General features: G+C 47.3%; 1 protein-coding gene across 1 annotated transcript; it reads right to left on the bottom strand.

Annotated features, from left to right (window-relative positions):
- Positions 1–512: 512 nt before the first annotated feature.
- Mphosph6 (M-phase phosphoprotein 6) lies at positions 513–15220 on the bottom strand. The gene is made up of 5 exons (XM_052166908.1): positions 15111–15220; positions 11988–12100; positions 4382–4472; positions 2247–2344; positions 513–1855 (listed from the first exon to the last, which is right to left on the bottom strand). Exons 1-5 carry the CDS (start codon positions 15159–15161, stop codon positions 1723–1725), a joined length of 486 nt encoding a protein of 161 aa, XP_052022868.1. The 5' UTR covers positions 15162–15220; the 3' UTR covers positions 513–1722.
- Positions 15221–15739: the final 519 nt, after the last annotated feature.

Below are 15739 nucleotides of genomic sequence, written 5' to 3'. Positions count from 1 at the left end.
GGTACTGACTTTCTTCTTGTATCCCAAACACAGCGTAAACATAAGGATGCTGTGTCTACATGTCTGTAGGATTTGGCATTGTTTCTAATCTGGGGATGGGGTACACACTGTACTATTCTTTCTTAGGTGCTTACATATTCTCAGATGTGGTGTCCTCTAGAATTCCTAAAGAACCTGTCTCCCTACCAAAATATGACCATAGAGAAGGCAAATTTGAACTTGAGAAGTCATAGCTTGTATCTGTTACAGTTCTCCCAATTACTCAGTGTACACACACACACACACACACACACACACACACACACAGTTCTAAACATAACCCCGCCGCTTTGAGAGACTCATCTTTCTTTCTACTTAGCACACTGCAAAGTCTGTTGTACACAAAGTTTTCTTCAAAGTGAGCAGAATCCCAGCTGGTATAGGACAAGGTTCTAAGAGATCTACTTTCTCTCTTTGGTCACAGGCTCAGTTAGGGTTTCACTGCTGTGAACAGACACCATGACCAAGGCAGCTCTTATAAGAACAACATTTAATTGGGGCTGGCTTACAGGCTCAGAGCTTCAGTCCATTGTCATCAAGGTGGGAGCATGGCAGTGTCCAGGCAGGCATGGTGCAGGAGGAGCTGAGAGTTCGACATCTTCATCTGAAGGCTGCTAGTGAAAGACTCACTTCCAGGCAGCTAGGGTGAGGGTCTTAAAGCCCACGCGCACAGTGACACACCTACTCCAATAAGGTCACACCTCCAAATATTGCCTTTCCCTGGACCAAGCATAGTCAAACCATGACACAGGCCTACCTGAGTATTATTAACTGGACAGCAAGGTTAACATACAACCCACAGAGCTGAGGCCACATGACTGTCGTCTACGGAGACCCACAGAATGGCATGTCCTTCACCTACCACTGATAACAAAACTAAATGAAATCAGTAACTGTCAGAATCTCTCGACAGACAGGTGATTCCATCTGCTAGGGTCCAGCCAGTGCCAAATTCTATTGGGCTGTACCCTACGAAACTGGTAACTATTTGACTGACAAAAGGATACCTTTTATGGTTCAGCCTTAGATATTAGTATATTCTCAATTAATGGCTAATCTTTATAGGTAATTATTTGCATAAGGTTGTATTGCTGAGGAAGACTAAAATTACTTCAAAGTGTAAGAAAACAGAAAAGCATATGAAAACATGTTTATTATAGAACATTAGAAAAATGACCCAGATGACTGTTTAAAATACACAACCCCCACACCACTACACATGACAAAGGCCCCAGAGCATGCGAATACTCTAGGCCGGGAGCCATGTCTGTTCCTGACAAATCACTTCTAAAAAGTTCTCAAATATCTGAATCCAAAGTGAACGTATGAACTGGCTTGACATGATTCAAAAAGTAAAATATAAATATAAGGGCAGTTAAGCAAAGGCAATAATTAGTTTACAATAGTCATTCCTGGACAGTGACAGAGAGTGGTGCGTATGCACCGTCTGTGTGTACACACACACACACAGAATCAGGTCAAAGATCTAGGGAGTGGCCTGTGCCTGCGTATCTGAAGCCCCGCAAGCACGCCGTAAAAAGGATGTATAACATCCATTACACATCTGTCGCAAGAACAGCACATCTCCAAAATTATGCATTTCTTTAGGAGGAAACAGTGCGTTAACCAGTACAGACGATGGGGGAATGAGTTCGGACCATGCTGTGCTCACGGGCATCCACTTTAGTCTTGGGGCTTTAAGAACATCTTCTTAGTTTTAACGGCTTTTATATTTCCATTTTCATCTTCTTCGTAATTGGCTCGGTCCCTTTTCTTGGCAAACTTTTTTCCAATTGTTCCCACCAAAGTCTCATATCTGTTAGGAAGATATATAACACAATTTAATTTCAAATTAAAAAAAAAAAAAAAGAGAAATCAAGGCTTGCCAAAAACATCATGCCAAATGCAACAAGAACAACAAAATTTATAATGAAAAAAAGAGACTGTAAGATTTAAAAATCTACGCAGTTGGCTAAGGACAATTAAATTCTCTGCTGCTTTTGTTTCTGCGTCCTCCAAACAAACTGAGACATATGTTTGCTGTCACCAGAGCCAGCAATGGAAAGGAGCCTTCATGGCCAGCGTGCCCCAGCAAGAAGCCATCAGGCCACCAGGAACAGGCAGAGTAGGCACATCTCCCCACTGCGCACTAGGGTCAAAGCTCCGCAGACTGCAGTGAAAACATTCCCAGGGCCCCCGGCTGTTACCTTTTTGCCATTTCTTCATCTGACACGTCGACCTCTACCGTCTCCTCCTCTTCTGCTGCTGCTGCTCTGTTCTTAGAATTCATCTGAAGCATTAACTTCTGAAAAACACACCAGTGCTGGCCATCAGGGAGGCGGGGCAGGGGGAGGGGTTGGGGCCAAGGCTATCTTCTGGCAGAGCTCAGACACAGAGTCCCTGTGAGAACGGACAAAACTCTGTGCCGCCAGTGCCAGGAGCAGCTCAGGGTCCCAACAACAGGCGTGCTCAGTGACAGGGAAGCTGTCATTTATGACGTGAACCCCGTCACTCACAGTAAAGGGAGGCACATGGCTAACGTGTGATGACAAAGGAAGATAACCTTCTCCACTGCCTTTGAATGGATCTTTGAGCCACATGGAAAAAGCATGCCCAAGGCAGCAGCTGGAGATCCAGCTATGGGTCAGGGTGGAGGGTGAGCTAGCCATCACAGGATCTCCAGCTATGGGTAGGGTGGAGGGTGGGCTAGCCATCACAGGATCTCCAGCTATGGGTCAGGGTGGAGGGTAGGCTAGCCATCACAGGATCTCCAGCTATGGGTAGGGTGGAGGGTGGGCTAGCCGTCACAGGATCTCCAGCTATGGGTCAGGGTGGAGGGTGAGCTAGCTGTCACAGGATCTCCAGCTATGGGTAGGGTGGAGGGTGGGCTAGCCATCACAGGATCTCCAGCTATGGGTCAGGGTGGAGGGTGGGCTAGCCGTCACAGGATGGAGGTCAGTGTGTCTCAAACGAGTCCCCGAGCACTTCCTCATCTCTTTCTTCACACTGTACTAGTCATACTTGTGATCTTCTGACAAACTTTTCAGCAGTTGTTTCTTTATAGCGAGGGGAGGTTGAGGGAGAAAGGCCAGTGAGGAGGCTCTCATGACACAGGACTGCTAAGAACTTTTGCTGAGAGACTCCAACTTAGAGTCCAGTGGCTTGGGCCATTTTCTGAGCTGTTACACCTGAATCTTCCTACTGAGGAGGAAGTCACTTTGGGAAACGTGCCCACCAGAACCCCAATCTTCTGCCAACAAATTCATAAATGTTTGCTTCCTTTTGCCTCCCAGTCTTCTGGTGGGCAGAGAAAAGGAGCACCAAACATGGTTAGTGTGGACTCTGCAAATAGAACACCTTGATTATGAGGCACCTACTATGTGCCCCCCACAGAAACAGCACCCCCAAAACCAGCTCTACATCTTTAAATAAACTTTGGTGTGGACTTAGGTGACTGAGGTTTTTTTCTGAAGAATCCAGAAAAGTGACTGTCATCTGGGGATATTTTGCCCATCAGGGGACAGGTAACAATGGCCAAAGACATTTTTAGTCACCCCAGCTGAGTTGAAGGAAGGAGGTGTGCCAAGGCATTTAGTAGGTAGAGGCCGAGGCTTGGGGGATAGCCTGGACCATCCTTTAACATCTAGGACAGCCACCATAAGGATAGCCCCAGTGTTACTGCACTGATTGAAGAACCACGGCTAACCTGGCACAAACTAAAGTTTATACCACACATCTGCACAGACCAGGCCCACAGGAGGGCTCTCAACACAGGTGTCAGAGTTCTTGTAATATGACAAAGGTCTGCTGTTCTGTGAACCAGAGTCAGGAGAGGCAACTGACAACCCAGTTACAAGGTGAACATTCATTTTTCTGACAGACTTTTGAAGGGATTCACTGGGGAAACAAAAAACAAAAAACAATCTATTTACCAGCTTGGATTAAAATCTGTCCATTACCAAGTCAAATGATACCATTCTTAAGTAGCATTTTTCCATTAAGAAAGAGACATTTACAGATGCCGGAAAATAACTTCTCATAATGGCATCGCATGAATAGTCCTGACATTCCTGTAAAAGACCCCGCTGAAACTCTAACAGTGGCTGTGTCAGGGACCGCACGCCGATATATTAAATTACCCACTCAATTCTTCCATAAAACCAGACTGCCACACTGCAATTTCTTTAAATAGCTACGGCAATATTTCAAGACTGGTTATTTTTTTTTTATATAATGAGGAGAAATGGTACCTGGTGGGGAGAGACTGAAGCTCAATTATTGGCAGAAAAAAAAATTCAATCGGAAAAATAAATTTTGAATTTGAAGCAATTATATGTCATACCTCGACTTCAGGATTAAAGCCTCTGAAGGACATTCTTCCGTAGAGAAGCTCTTCGCACAGGGAGAAGCTCTGCTCTTCTATGATGAAGCTCCTGGGGGGGGGGGGTGAGAAACCTGCGTTAGAAGTGCATCTGCTCACAACCAAGTGCGGAAGCGGAGGTCAAGGCTGGGCGGGCATCCATCCTCTGGGTCTCGGAAGCAGCAAGAGCACGGTAAGATCTCTACCCAGGGCTAGCAGCAAAAGCTGCTCCATCTGGCCACCGGCACCGCGAGACAGAGCTGTGGCTTTGGGCGCGGCTTCCTCCCAGCTCTGTAAATAATTACATCAACACAAAAGACCCCAGGAATTTTTTTTTTTTGTTTTTTTTTTGTTTTTTCGAGACAGGATTTCTCTGTACAGCCCTGGCTGTCCTGGAACTCACTCTGTAGACCAGGCTGGCGTTGAACTCAGAAATCCGCCTGCCTCTGCCTCCCAGAGTGCTGGGATTACAGGCGTGCGCCACCACTGAACTCTTCATAGCTGAAGCAAAATCCCTGACTCCTGTGTGCGCGGAGTGTTCATTAAATATTCAGGAAAGCAGAACAGTAGTTGAAACTCAGGACGATGGGCAACAGACGGCTCTCACACGAGGCCGGGTCAGTCGGCTATAATCGCCAGCCTGGAGCCTGGCCTCGGTAGCTCCTGTTTCAGCAGAGCTCGTGATGCTGGAAGCTGGGCTAGCAGGGCTGGAAACGAGGCTTCAGATCAAACTGCAACCGCAGCCACATGGGATAGCAGATACCGTGGGCACAAATGCTTTCGGGAGCAGACCACAGCACGTCTGACTCCAAGAGTGATTCCTTAGTCTTTGGTTTGAGACCCACATCCCAGATCAGCACAGTCTCCAGCAAGCCAGAAAAGGCCAGGCCAGGCCTCAGACTCCCCTGATGGAGTCTTGCCCTGCTTCTCATCAGAAACTCCTCCCTCTGCCAAAACCACGCTCAGGTGAGTCTGGGCCTGGGGAGCAGCTGGGAAGGAAAGAATGGACATCTTGGTCCAGACACGGTGCCAGGAAAGAAGACATTTGTATCACACAGGGCAACGGCACAAGCCTTCTGTGCCAGGCCCTCAATCAGCACCCCCACCGTAGCCGCCAGCACAAAAACTGAACACAAGCGTTTCCACAATGAACCACTGAGAGCATGGGCCGTGACAGCTGTGAGGGAGTGCCAAATGAAGCAAGCTCTCCTTTGGGAGCACGGAGCGGAGCAGAGGCTGGCCTTGCTGAACTGGAGAGGCAGACTCAAGTTCAGGAGCACAGAGGGGCTGATACATGGTCGGGAGGACAGAAGGGGGCTTGCTGTGAGGCCTCTGTGACTTTGGCGGAGTTATAAGTTGCATGGCTCCGGGAAGGAGAGAGCTCTGGTGCAGCAGCTTTCTGTGGCCCCTGTAATGGTTACCTCAAGGTTGGCAGCATCCCACTGTGAGCCTAGGCACCCGGTCATCCCGGAGACAAGTACAGAATTGGGACTGTAACTCCCCCAACAACAACTCGTCTCATCTTTCTGGCTGGCGCTGTGGCCAGTATTACTCGCCAGAGGCTGTGATACTCTGTCGTCAGAGCCTTCTTTCTCTGTGGCCTCTGTTAAAATGTGTTATGATTGGTACTCCAAGGGCCCACGTAGGGGAGGTTTGGTCTCAATGTGAGGCCACGGGACAGTGGGGCCTGGTGGGAAATCACTAGGGACACTGCATTTAGAAAAAAAAAAAAAAGGAATGGAGGCACTCCAATCTGAAGCAATCCCACTAAAATCGGGGACCAGACAAGGCTGCCCACTCTCTCCCTATCTATTCAATATAATACTTGAAGTCCTAGCCAGAGCAATCAGGCAGCAAAAGGAGGTCAAAGGTATACAAACTGGAAAGGAGGAAGTCAAAATATCACTATTTGCAGATGATATGATAGTATACTTAAGCGACCCCAAGACTTCCACCAGAGAACTCCTAAAGCTGATAAACAACTTCAGCGAGGTGGCTGGATATAAAATTAACCCAAGCAAATCAGCAGTAGCCTTCCTCTACTCAAAGGATAAACAAGGGGAGAAAGAAATTAGGGAAATGACACCCTTCACAATAGTCCCAAATAATATGTCATACCTAGGTGTGACCCTAACCAAGCAAGTGAAGGGTCTATATGACAAGAACTTTAAGTCTCTGAAGAAAGAAATTGAAGAAAGTCTCAGAAGGTGGAAAGATCCCCCATGTTCATGGATTGGTAGAATCAATATAGTAAAAATGGCCATCTTGCCAAAAGCAATGTACAGATTCAATGCAATCCCCATCAAAATCCCAAACCAATTTTCATAGATATAGAAAGAGCAATTCTCAAATTCATCTGGAATAACAAAAAACCCAGGATAGCAAAAACTATTCTCCACAACAAAAGATCTTCTGGGGGAATCACCATCCCTGACCTCAAGCAGTACTACAGAGCAGTAGTGATAAAAAACTGTTTGGTATTGGTATGCAGACAGGCAGGAAGATCAATGGAATAGAATTGAAGACCCAGAAATGAACCCACACACGTACGGTCACTTGATAATTTGACAAAGGAGCTAAAATCATCCAGTGGAAAAAAGACAGCATTTTTAACAAATGGTGCTGGATCAACTGGATATATGCATGCAGAAAAATGCAAATCAACCCATTCTTATCTCCTTGTACAAAGCTCAAGTCCAAGTGGATCAAGGATCTACACATAAAACCAGACACACTGAAGCTTATAGAGGAGAAAGTGGGGACAAATCTTGAACATATGGGCACAGGGGAAAAGTTCCTGAACAGAACACCAACGGCTTATGCTCTAAGAACAAGAATTGACAAATGGGACCTTATAAAACTGCAAAACTTCTATAAAGCAAAGGACACAGTCAATAGGACAAAACGGCAACCAACAAATTGGGAAAAGATCTTTACCAACCCTACATCTGATAGAGGGCTAATATCCAATGTATACAAAGAACTCAAGAAGTTAGTCTCCAGAGAGTCAAATAACCCTATTAAAAAATGGGGTACAGAGCTAAACAGGGAATTCTCAACTGAGGAAACTCAAATGGCTCTAAAGCACCTAAAGAAATGTTCAGCATCCTTAGTTATCAGGGAAATGCAAATCAAAACAACACTAAGATTCCACCTTACACCAGTCAGAATGGCTAAGATGAAAAACTCAGGGGACAGCAGATGCTGGAGAGGATGTGGGGAAAAAGGAACACTTCTCCATTGTTGGTGGGATTGTAAGCTGGTAAAACCACTCTGGAAATCAGTTTGGGGATTCCTCAGATAATTACACTGTACTACCAGTGGACCCAGCTATACCATTACTGGACATATACCCAGAAGATGCTCCTACATGTAATAAGGACACATGGCTCCACTATGTTCATAGCTGCCTTATTTATAATAGCCAGAAGCTGGAAAGAACCCAGATGTCTCTCAACAGAAGAATGGATACAGAAACTATGGTATATATACACAAATTCAGCTATTAAAAACAATGAATTCATGACATTTTTAGGCAAATGGATGGAACTAGAAAGTGTCATTCTGAGCGAGGCAACCCAATCACAAAAGAACACACATGTATACACTCACTAATAAGCAGATGTTAGCCCAAAAGCTCAAAATAAACAAGTTACAATTCACCAAGCTCAAGAAGAAGGAGGACTTAAGTGAGGGTGCTTCCATTCCTCTAAGAAAGGGAACAAAATAGCCACAGGAGCAATAAGGGAGACAATGTGTGGAGGAGAGACTGAAGTAAAGGCCACCTAGAGACTGCCCTACCTGGGGATTCATCCTATAAACAGTCAGCAAACCCTGACACTACTATGGACGACAAGAAGTGTACACCACAAGGAGCATGTCATGGTTGACTCCACAGGGGCCCTGCCAGAGACTTACAAATACAGAGGCAGATGCTAGCAACCAACTATTGGACTGGGCATGGGGTCCCCAGTGGAGAAGCTGGAGGGTGGTCCAGAGGAGAGGAAGGGGTTTACAGCCCCATGGGAAGAACAATGATTTCAGCCACCCAGATGCCCCAAGACTCCCAGGGACTGAACCATCAACCAAGGGGCACATATGGTTCTAGCCAAAAATGTGGCAGAGGAAGGCCTTGTTGGGTATCAGTGGGAGGAATGGTCCTTGGTCAGGTAAAGGCTCAACAGAGGCCAGAACAAAGGGAAACCGAGGGGGGGAGGAGAGAGTGTGTTGGGTAGAGAGGCATATACATGGAGGAAGGGGAGGGGTTGGGAGTCTTAAGGGAGGGGTTGGGGGGGTCTTAGGGGAGGGGGGATATGGGGAAAGGTTTTACCATTAGCAATGTAATGAAGACGATATTCAATAAAAAAAAATTTGAAAAAAAAAGGGGAAAAAAAGGGGGGGTCCTGGAGAGACCACTCGGAGTTTAAGAGCACTGACTACTCTTTCCAAGATCCTGAGTTCAAACCCTAGCAACCACATGGTGGCTCACAATGATCTATAGCCCTCTTCTGGGGTGTCTGAAGACAGCTTCAGTGTACTTACATATAATAATAAAATCTTTGGGTCGGAGCAAGTAGGGCCAGATTGAGCAGATTCTGAGTTCAATTCCCAGCAACCACATGATGGCTCACAACCATCTGTACAGCCACAGTGTACTCAAATACATTAAAAAAAAAAAATCTAAAAAAAAAAAATGCTGTTTCTAGAGTTCCTATCTGTGAGCGTCACAAAAAGCCCGGGCCTGACCCCGGTGTCTCACTTCCTGCCTCGAGATGCTCATTGTACGCTGGCCTCTCCAAAGCAGAGCTGGAATCAGTGTCATGTCCTTGATTCTCCAAAATTCTCCAGGTAAACAAATCTCTCTCCTCCTTCACCCAGCCTCAGGCGCTTCATCAGAGCAACACAAACCAGACTCTCATGCCAAAAAACACAACTTTTGGCGTCCACCCAGATAATCCAGGATAATCTCTTACAGATCCCTGACTTCATCACGGCAGCCTGTCTTTTCTGCCAAGGGTACGTACGCGATCAAGGGGAGAAGCCCTGGGTATTTATTATTTGGGGCAGAGGCATTTTTCTAGCCTACTGCATCTAGGAAATAAAGTGATTCCCTCCATGTACACTGGACGAACACTATAATGTGCACAGAACGGGGGGCACGATACGAGTTCTGTCCAGCCAAAGAGATCAAGCAAACCCCTGTAATGTGTAGCAGAAAGGCCCTAGCTAGGAGTATGGCTAATTAAGCCAGAGCAAAGGTGAGAAAATTCAGTTTAACAGAGACAGTAGGCTTACCGGCATGTCAGGCAGTTGTCTAATGGGACAGCACTCAACACTTTATTAAGGAAAACAACTAAAGTCAGAGAGTTAGCAATACACATACACCTAGACACAAAAGCAGCAGGAAAACACAGCCTTCATCAGAAGAAAAATAAGCGATGATGGAATTAGTTAAAAACCAGTTTAACAATTATTAACTTAAAAACATGCCCGAGAGTTTCAATGAAAATATAAATGCAAAAGAAACAATCAAGAAACCTGAATTTTAGCTGGGCAGTGGTGGCGCACACCTTTGATCCCGGCACTTGAGAGGCAGAGAGGCAGATTTCTGAGTTCGAGGCAAGCCTGGTTTACAGAGCGAGTTCGAGGACAGTCAGGACTACACAGAGAAACCCTGTCTCGAAAACAACAACAACAAAAACCTAAAATAACCCCTGAATTTTAAGTGGAAACTGCAACAAAGAACCAGACAGGAATTCTACAGGCAAGGCGAAAACTATGTGAAGGAGGAAATTGCTGTGGGCAGGATAGAAATACCAAGACCCCAGGGCTCAGAGGCTGAGGAGCAGGGCTGGGTTTGAAACTAGCCTGGGCTGCAGAAGAAGGCCCTGCTTCAGTCAGAGCAGTCCTGGCCCCACTGAAGAAAACCCAAAGAATACTTTGGATCCCAGATTACTTCACTGGTGAAATCTGATCAACAGGAGAGAAAAACAATGGAATATCATCAATTTTATGCAAACTAAAAACAAAACAAAACAAAACAGGAGTCACACACACTCAGCAGCCAGCCCGATGGTCCAAGTCAGCACATCACAGACAACGCACAGGCTACCCTGGTTATGAATACTGCCACAGATTATTGATAAAAATTCTGAAACTGAACTGGAAAAGTAAGACTAAACCGGCTATTATGTCCGAGCCATGCGCAGTGCCACATCTCTGTAATCTCAGCACTCAGAAGGCTCAGGAGGGGGACTGGGAAGTCAAGGCTAACAGAGTTAAACTTCTCTCCTAACGCATAAATGGATGGTTTCCCTGTTCAGAGATTAACATACTTTCTGACATTTTAACAAAAAACAACCATCAGGTGATTTTTCCCTCCTTCCCTCCCTCCTTCCTGTAACCTGCCCTTAGCCATCCAGGCAAAAGGAACTAACCCTGCTGCTGAGGGGCATCTACAATGCACACAGGCCACACCTGGAGGACAAGTCAGTGCCTTACTGAGACGTCTGCTCCCCGCACTTTTTAGTCTTTTCCTGTTTCTTCAGCTGCTTTGTTTGGCTAGCCACCTTCTTCTTTTTATATTCCTGACTTTCTCTGGTCCCTCTGGGATGGTGACCCATTCTCTCAGGAAGACAAACTCCACAGATGAGAACTTAATTTCTACTAAGCATGCTTCTTAAAGGCCCAAAGTATCGATCTTTTGAGAGACAGTGTCCATGGGGGTGGAGTGGCTCAGGTGGGGAGCCCAGGACCGTGGGTACCCTGCCTGTGCCCTCAGGCAGGGAAGCAGCACCCACACTGTGGTTCCCCCCAAGCCCCGCAGCCTGTCTCCACGCCATAGCAGGAAGATGGTGAGAAGTTATTTATGCCTTATTTTCCCAGGAAAGGAATCCAAGTTATTTTCTGAAAACCATATGCTGTGTTGGAAAAAAATGAATACCCTAATGAGGTAGAACAGTTCTGCCCTTCGGTAAATATTCGACTTTGTGCAAACTCAACAAAAACCAAATCAGATGATTGCTCTCATCAGGACTACTCACACCTGCCCACTCCTGCTCACACCGTCCCTAGGCTCCTCCTCTGTGCTAACCACTGCCCCACACTCCTGTTCACACCATCCCTAGGCTTGGAAGTGGAAGAAAATCCTCCAGTCTCTGGTGTGACTTGGCCTCAGTCCTCTGGGCAGGTGGCTCGGAGCAAACCACCTCCCTCCTCAAGCTCCAGTTCCTCAACAACAATATGGGCACTAGGGTGCTGGGTGCTCCTGGGCCTCTGTGAGTCGGAGCTAGGGACATGAAATGCCTAGCCTAGGGCAGAGTACCCATGCAGCAATGTCTGTGACATGAACGGGACTGGATGCAGTACTAAGACAGACAGACAGACAGACATCCTCTGAACTGCCAAAGGACTGTTAGAGAAACAGAGCTGGTCGGGCCTACCCGTTAACACACCCCTGGGACTTTGTGTCCCCGTGGAACACACGCAGGCTGGCAGTTTTTAGAACAGAAAGCGCAGCACTGAAGGGCGACTTGGTGGGCATCTCAGGGCATCCTGACGCGCGGGGTCGTAATCCCCAGTGACCTACTCTTTCTCCTTCAACTCCGGCAAATCCAGGTACCAGTGCTCATCGCTGATCATCTTCCGCTCCTCCTCTTCTAGCTGTTTCTTAGTTTCCGAGTCCAGGCCCCTTTGCATGAACTGTAAAACAGAAGCAAGCCAGGGTCAGTGCCCTGACTCATCGTCTCATGGTTACCAGGCCGCCAGGCAGATTCTCTGAGTATCAATAACCCTGCATCTGTTTTAGCTTTCCAGACTCCCCTGTGGTTCAAAGTACAGGTGCCTTTGACTCAGTGGTTAGAGGTGCTTGTTGCCAAAGCCGACAGCCTGAGTGTGATCCTCAGGACCCACTTGGTGGGAGAGACAACTCCAGTAGGTTATTCTCTGACCTGTGTGTGTGTGTGCCATACACGTGTGTGTGCACCCAAGAAATAAATGCATTAAAAAGGGAGGAGGAGTCATTGTCATCATCATCGTCGTCGTCTGGAGAGATGGTTCACTGGTTAAGAATACTGGCTGCTTTTCCAAAGGACCTAGGTTCGACTTCTAGCATCCACACTGCGGTTCAAAAACCCCTGTAACTCTAGTTCAAGGGAACCTGACATCCTATTCTGGCCTCCTTGGGCACCAGGCACTCACATGGTGCAGACGCACATGTGGGAGAAACTTCTTAATAAATCAAACAAATGACCAAACAACCAAACCAGACAACCACGCCCTAAAAAGAGGTGAGCGAGGGCTGAGGGCTCAGTGCTCGCTCTCTCTCCCTCTCTGCTCCAGCTGAACAGCTGCTGTGGCTGCTGGCTCTACTATGCCCACTGCCCTCCATCCCACCAGCAAGGTCTCGGTCAATCCAGCTGCTGAGGCAAACAGGACACAGGCAATGCTCTCACATACACTTGTCCGCTTGGGTGTTGTTCATTTGGGTGAGGGAAGAGAACGGCTTCAGTGATCTTCAAGTCCAGAGCCAGCTCTTTAGCCTCCACTCTGATTACCCAGCAGCACGTGCTCCCTTTGCCTTCGGCCGAGAGCACCTGGTGCTTCCAGGGCCCACCTCATTCCTCTTAAATCAGTATGATTACAAATTGCTCCGGCTGGCCAGGACTCTGATTTTGCTCATGCGCAGAAAGAAGTATTTCTCTAACTACATTAGGAGCATCCCGCTCACTTCGATCTGCACCCCAGCTCTGCTGCACCCAGAGCTTACGGGGAATGCTCACTCCCGACCCTCGACACAGCACCCATTGATGCCTTTCCTTCCTTTTCTTTCTTTCTTTTTTTTTTTTAAGATTTATTTATTATATATGTAAGTACACTGTAGCTACCCTCAGACACTCCAGAAGAGGGCATCAGATCTTATTACGGATGGTTGTGAGCCACCATGTGGTTGCTGGGATTTGAACTCAGGACCTTCTGAAGAGCAGTCAGTGCTCTTAACCGCTGAGCCATCTCTCCAGCCCCTTTCCTTCCTTTTCTAGGAAACACGTTCTCCTAGATTGTTTTCATTTCACCATAAGCACTGACAATCCACAACTTCACACGGTGAGGCTTAACGAATCACCCTTAAGATAGATGGTGGGGATCTGCTACCACCCGTCACAAACAGTACTCGGAATTCTGATCATCTCCTGGGCTAGCCAAATGTAAGAGGAGACTCTATACTGGGGTGCTGGGGAGCAGTGGGCCACAGTCCCCAGACAGTTACATCATCCTAGGGGTAAACTACTAAACTCTACAGTGTACTGTGTAGCTAAACTATACCATTCGATAGGTAGGACAGCTGTGATAAACACATTTTTATAATATAATACTGTCAAGTTAGGCACTGTAATTAAGCTCCACCTGTGTGTTTAGGGACACGTGCAAGACACTAACCATTACACACAAAATCTCTGGGGCCAGATGACCAGTCTTTTCAGCTGTTACTTCTGTTTCAGATACCTCACGTGTCATCAGAGATGACTGTGACTCCTTCAAATGTTATTGCGTGAATTAAGTGGTTCGTTACATACAATTCAGTGAGAACGACGTCTGAGTATAGGAAGGACTTTAAGTATGTTCTTAGTATTATTTATGCTTCAAGATTTAGCTTTCTCCTGCCTTAACTCCCCTGTTCATTTGCCCTTAACCCACGCTCTCCTTTTAAAACGTAGTTAGGCTGATAGTCTTTTTGACATCTGAGACAGGCTCTCACATCTAGTCCAGGCTGGCCACAAGCTTGCTAAGCTCCTGCCTCCACCTCCCAGGGGCTGGAATTACAAATGTGTGCCATCAAAGCCACGTCAGCTGGTTCAAACTGGTTCAACTTCAAATTTAAAAATCATGGCATGGGAAAGTTAGCTCAGTAGCTAAGAATACCCTTGGCTCTTGCATTAAGTTTCAGTACTCACACCTGCGTGCTGACTTAAAACTCCAGTTCAAGGGGCTCCAACATTCTCTTCTGGCCTTCGCAGACACCTGAACACACATGGTGTATATACAGACATGCATGCACACACAAAGAAAAAAGAGCATAATGCCTTTCATAAACTCGTTTTGTTGGGTTGGAGAGATGGGTCAGCGGCTAAGAGCACTGATTGCTCTTCCAGAGGTCCTGAGTTCAATTCCCAACAACCACATGGTGGCTCACAACCATCAGTAATGGGATCTGATGCCCTCTTCCGGTGTGTCTGAAGACCCTACAGTGTCTTATGTCATACAGAAAATACATCTTAAAAAAAAAAAAACCCAGCTCATTTTGTTTAAAAGTTAGTGGAGAACTCATTTCACCCCACTGCTAAAATTTTTCCTTTCCTACCACTAAGACAACTTTGACCCAGAACACAGGAACTTTTAGCTGGTCTTTTTGACTGGAAGCTTACGTATTGTAGGGCTGGGCCTTTCTGATTAACTATTATCCACAGTACAATTCAGGCTACCCCGACACTTCAGCCACCACCGCACTCAACACTGCAGGTTCTTATTTACGTTGTGCAAGCTCCCACCCCACAGCAGGCTTGGCAAAATCTCACCCCTGGTGGCCAAAGACCCTCAGGGTGAGCGCTGGCCATTCCGAACCAGTCTGCTCGTCGCTTCGGCCCGAGTGCCACTATGGGGCATCCCGGAGCTCAGCCTCCCCGCCCGACTCCCCGACATCCCCTGACCCCAGCACCTTCATGCGCAGCAGGTTCTTGGATAACTTAGTCTTGCGCTCCGACGCCATGTTGAACACCCTTTCAGAGGCTGGCCACCGCACCGCGCATGCGCACGGTCAAGAGCGGAGCGAGACGTCCCACTAAACGTGCCCCGCCCCCGCCACGTCGCCTCCAGGCGTCGTAGATCTTTAGCTCCGCCTCCGCTCGTTTGCCACGCCCCCGATTAACCACACCCATTGTGTAGCCCCGCCCCAGCACTTGGGCTCCGCTCAGGAGCCTAGTGCTCCGCGCAGCTTCTGTTTTCTCCCGCTCCTAGAGCGCATATTCCATCGAGTTGTGATTAGAACTCGGGACGCCGCGGGGAGACTGCGATCCAGGGTCCCAGGGCTAGCCTCAGGAAAAGCGGATTAAGGGGAAGCTGCTGGAGCTGTAGGCGGGGCCTCCACGACACCCGAGGACTCCTGAACGACCGAGTCTGGAGGTTCCTTGCTGAGGTTCCAGCTGTGTCCGCAGAGGTTACTGCCAAAGTTTAAAGTTTTAAAAACAGGAATGGTGATCTCCCTTTGTGGAGCTTGTTTACTGGAACTCTGAGTAGCCTTTGAGCCGCTGGTGTCGCTATGCTAGCTCAGTCACAGAGTGAAGGAGG

The sequence above is a fragment of the Apodemus sylvaticus genome, chromosome 21, assembly GCF_947179515.1.
Source record: "Apodemus sylvaticus chromosome 21, mApoSyl1.1, whole genome shotgun sequence".
Classification (NCBI taxonomy): Eukaryota; Metazoa; Chordata; class Mammalia; order Rodentia; family Muridae; genus Apodemus; species Apodemus sylvaticus.
This window is presented reverse-complemented; position numbering and strand designations above follow the sequence as displayed.

Excerpts from the sequence above, each read along its gene's own strand:
- Mphosph6 (XM_052166908.1), bottom strand. The coding sequence starts at position 15,161 with ATGGCGTCGGAGCGCAAGACTAAGTTATCCAAGAACCTGCTGCGCATG. Across the intron at positions 4,473-11,987 it reads CCGGAGTTGAAGGAGAAAGA|GAGCTTCATCATAGAAGAGC; the intron begins GTAGGTCACTGG and ends CCCCCCCCCCAG. Across the intron at positions 1,856-2,246 it reads GATGAAGAAATGGCAAAAAG|ATATGAGACTTTGGTGGGAA; the intron begins GTAACAGCCGGG and ends TCTTCCTAACAG.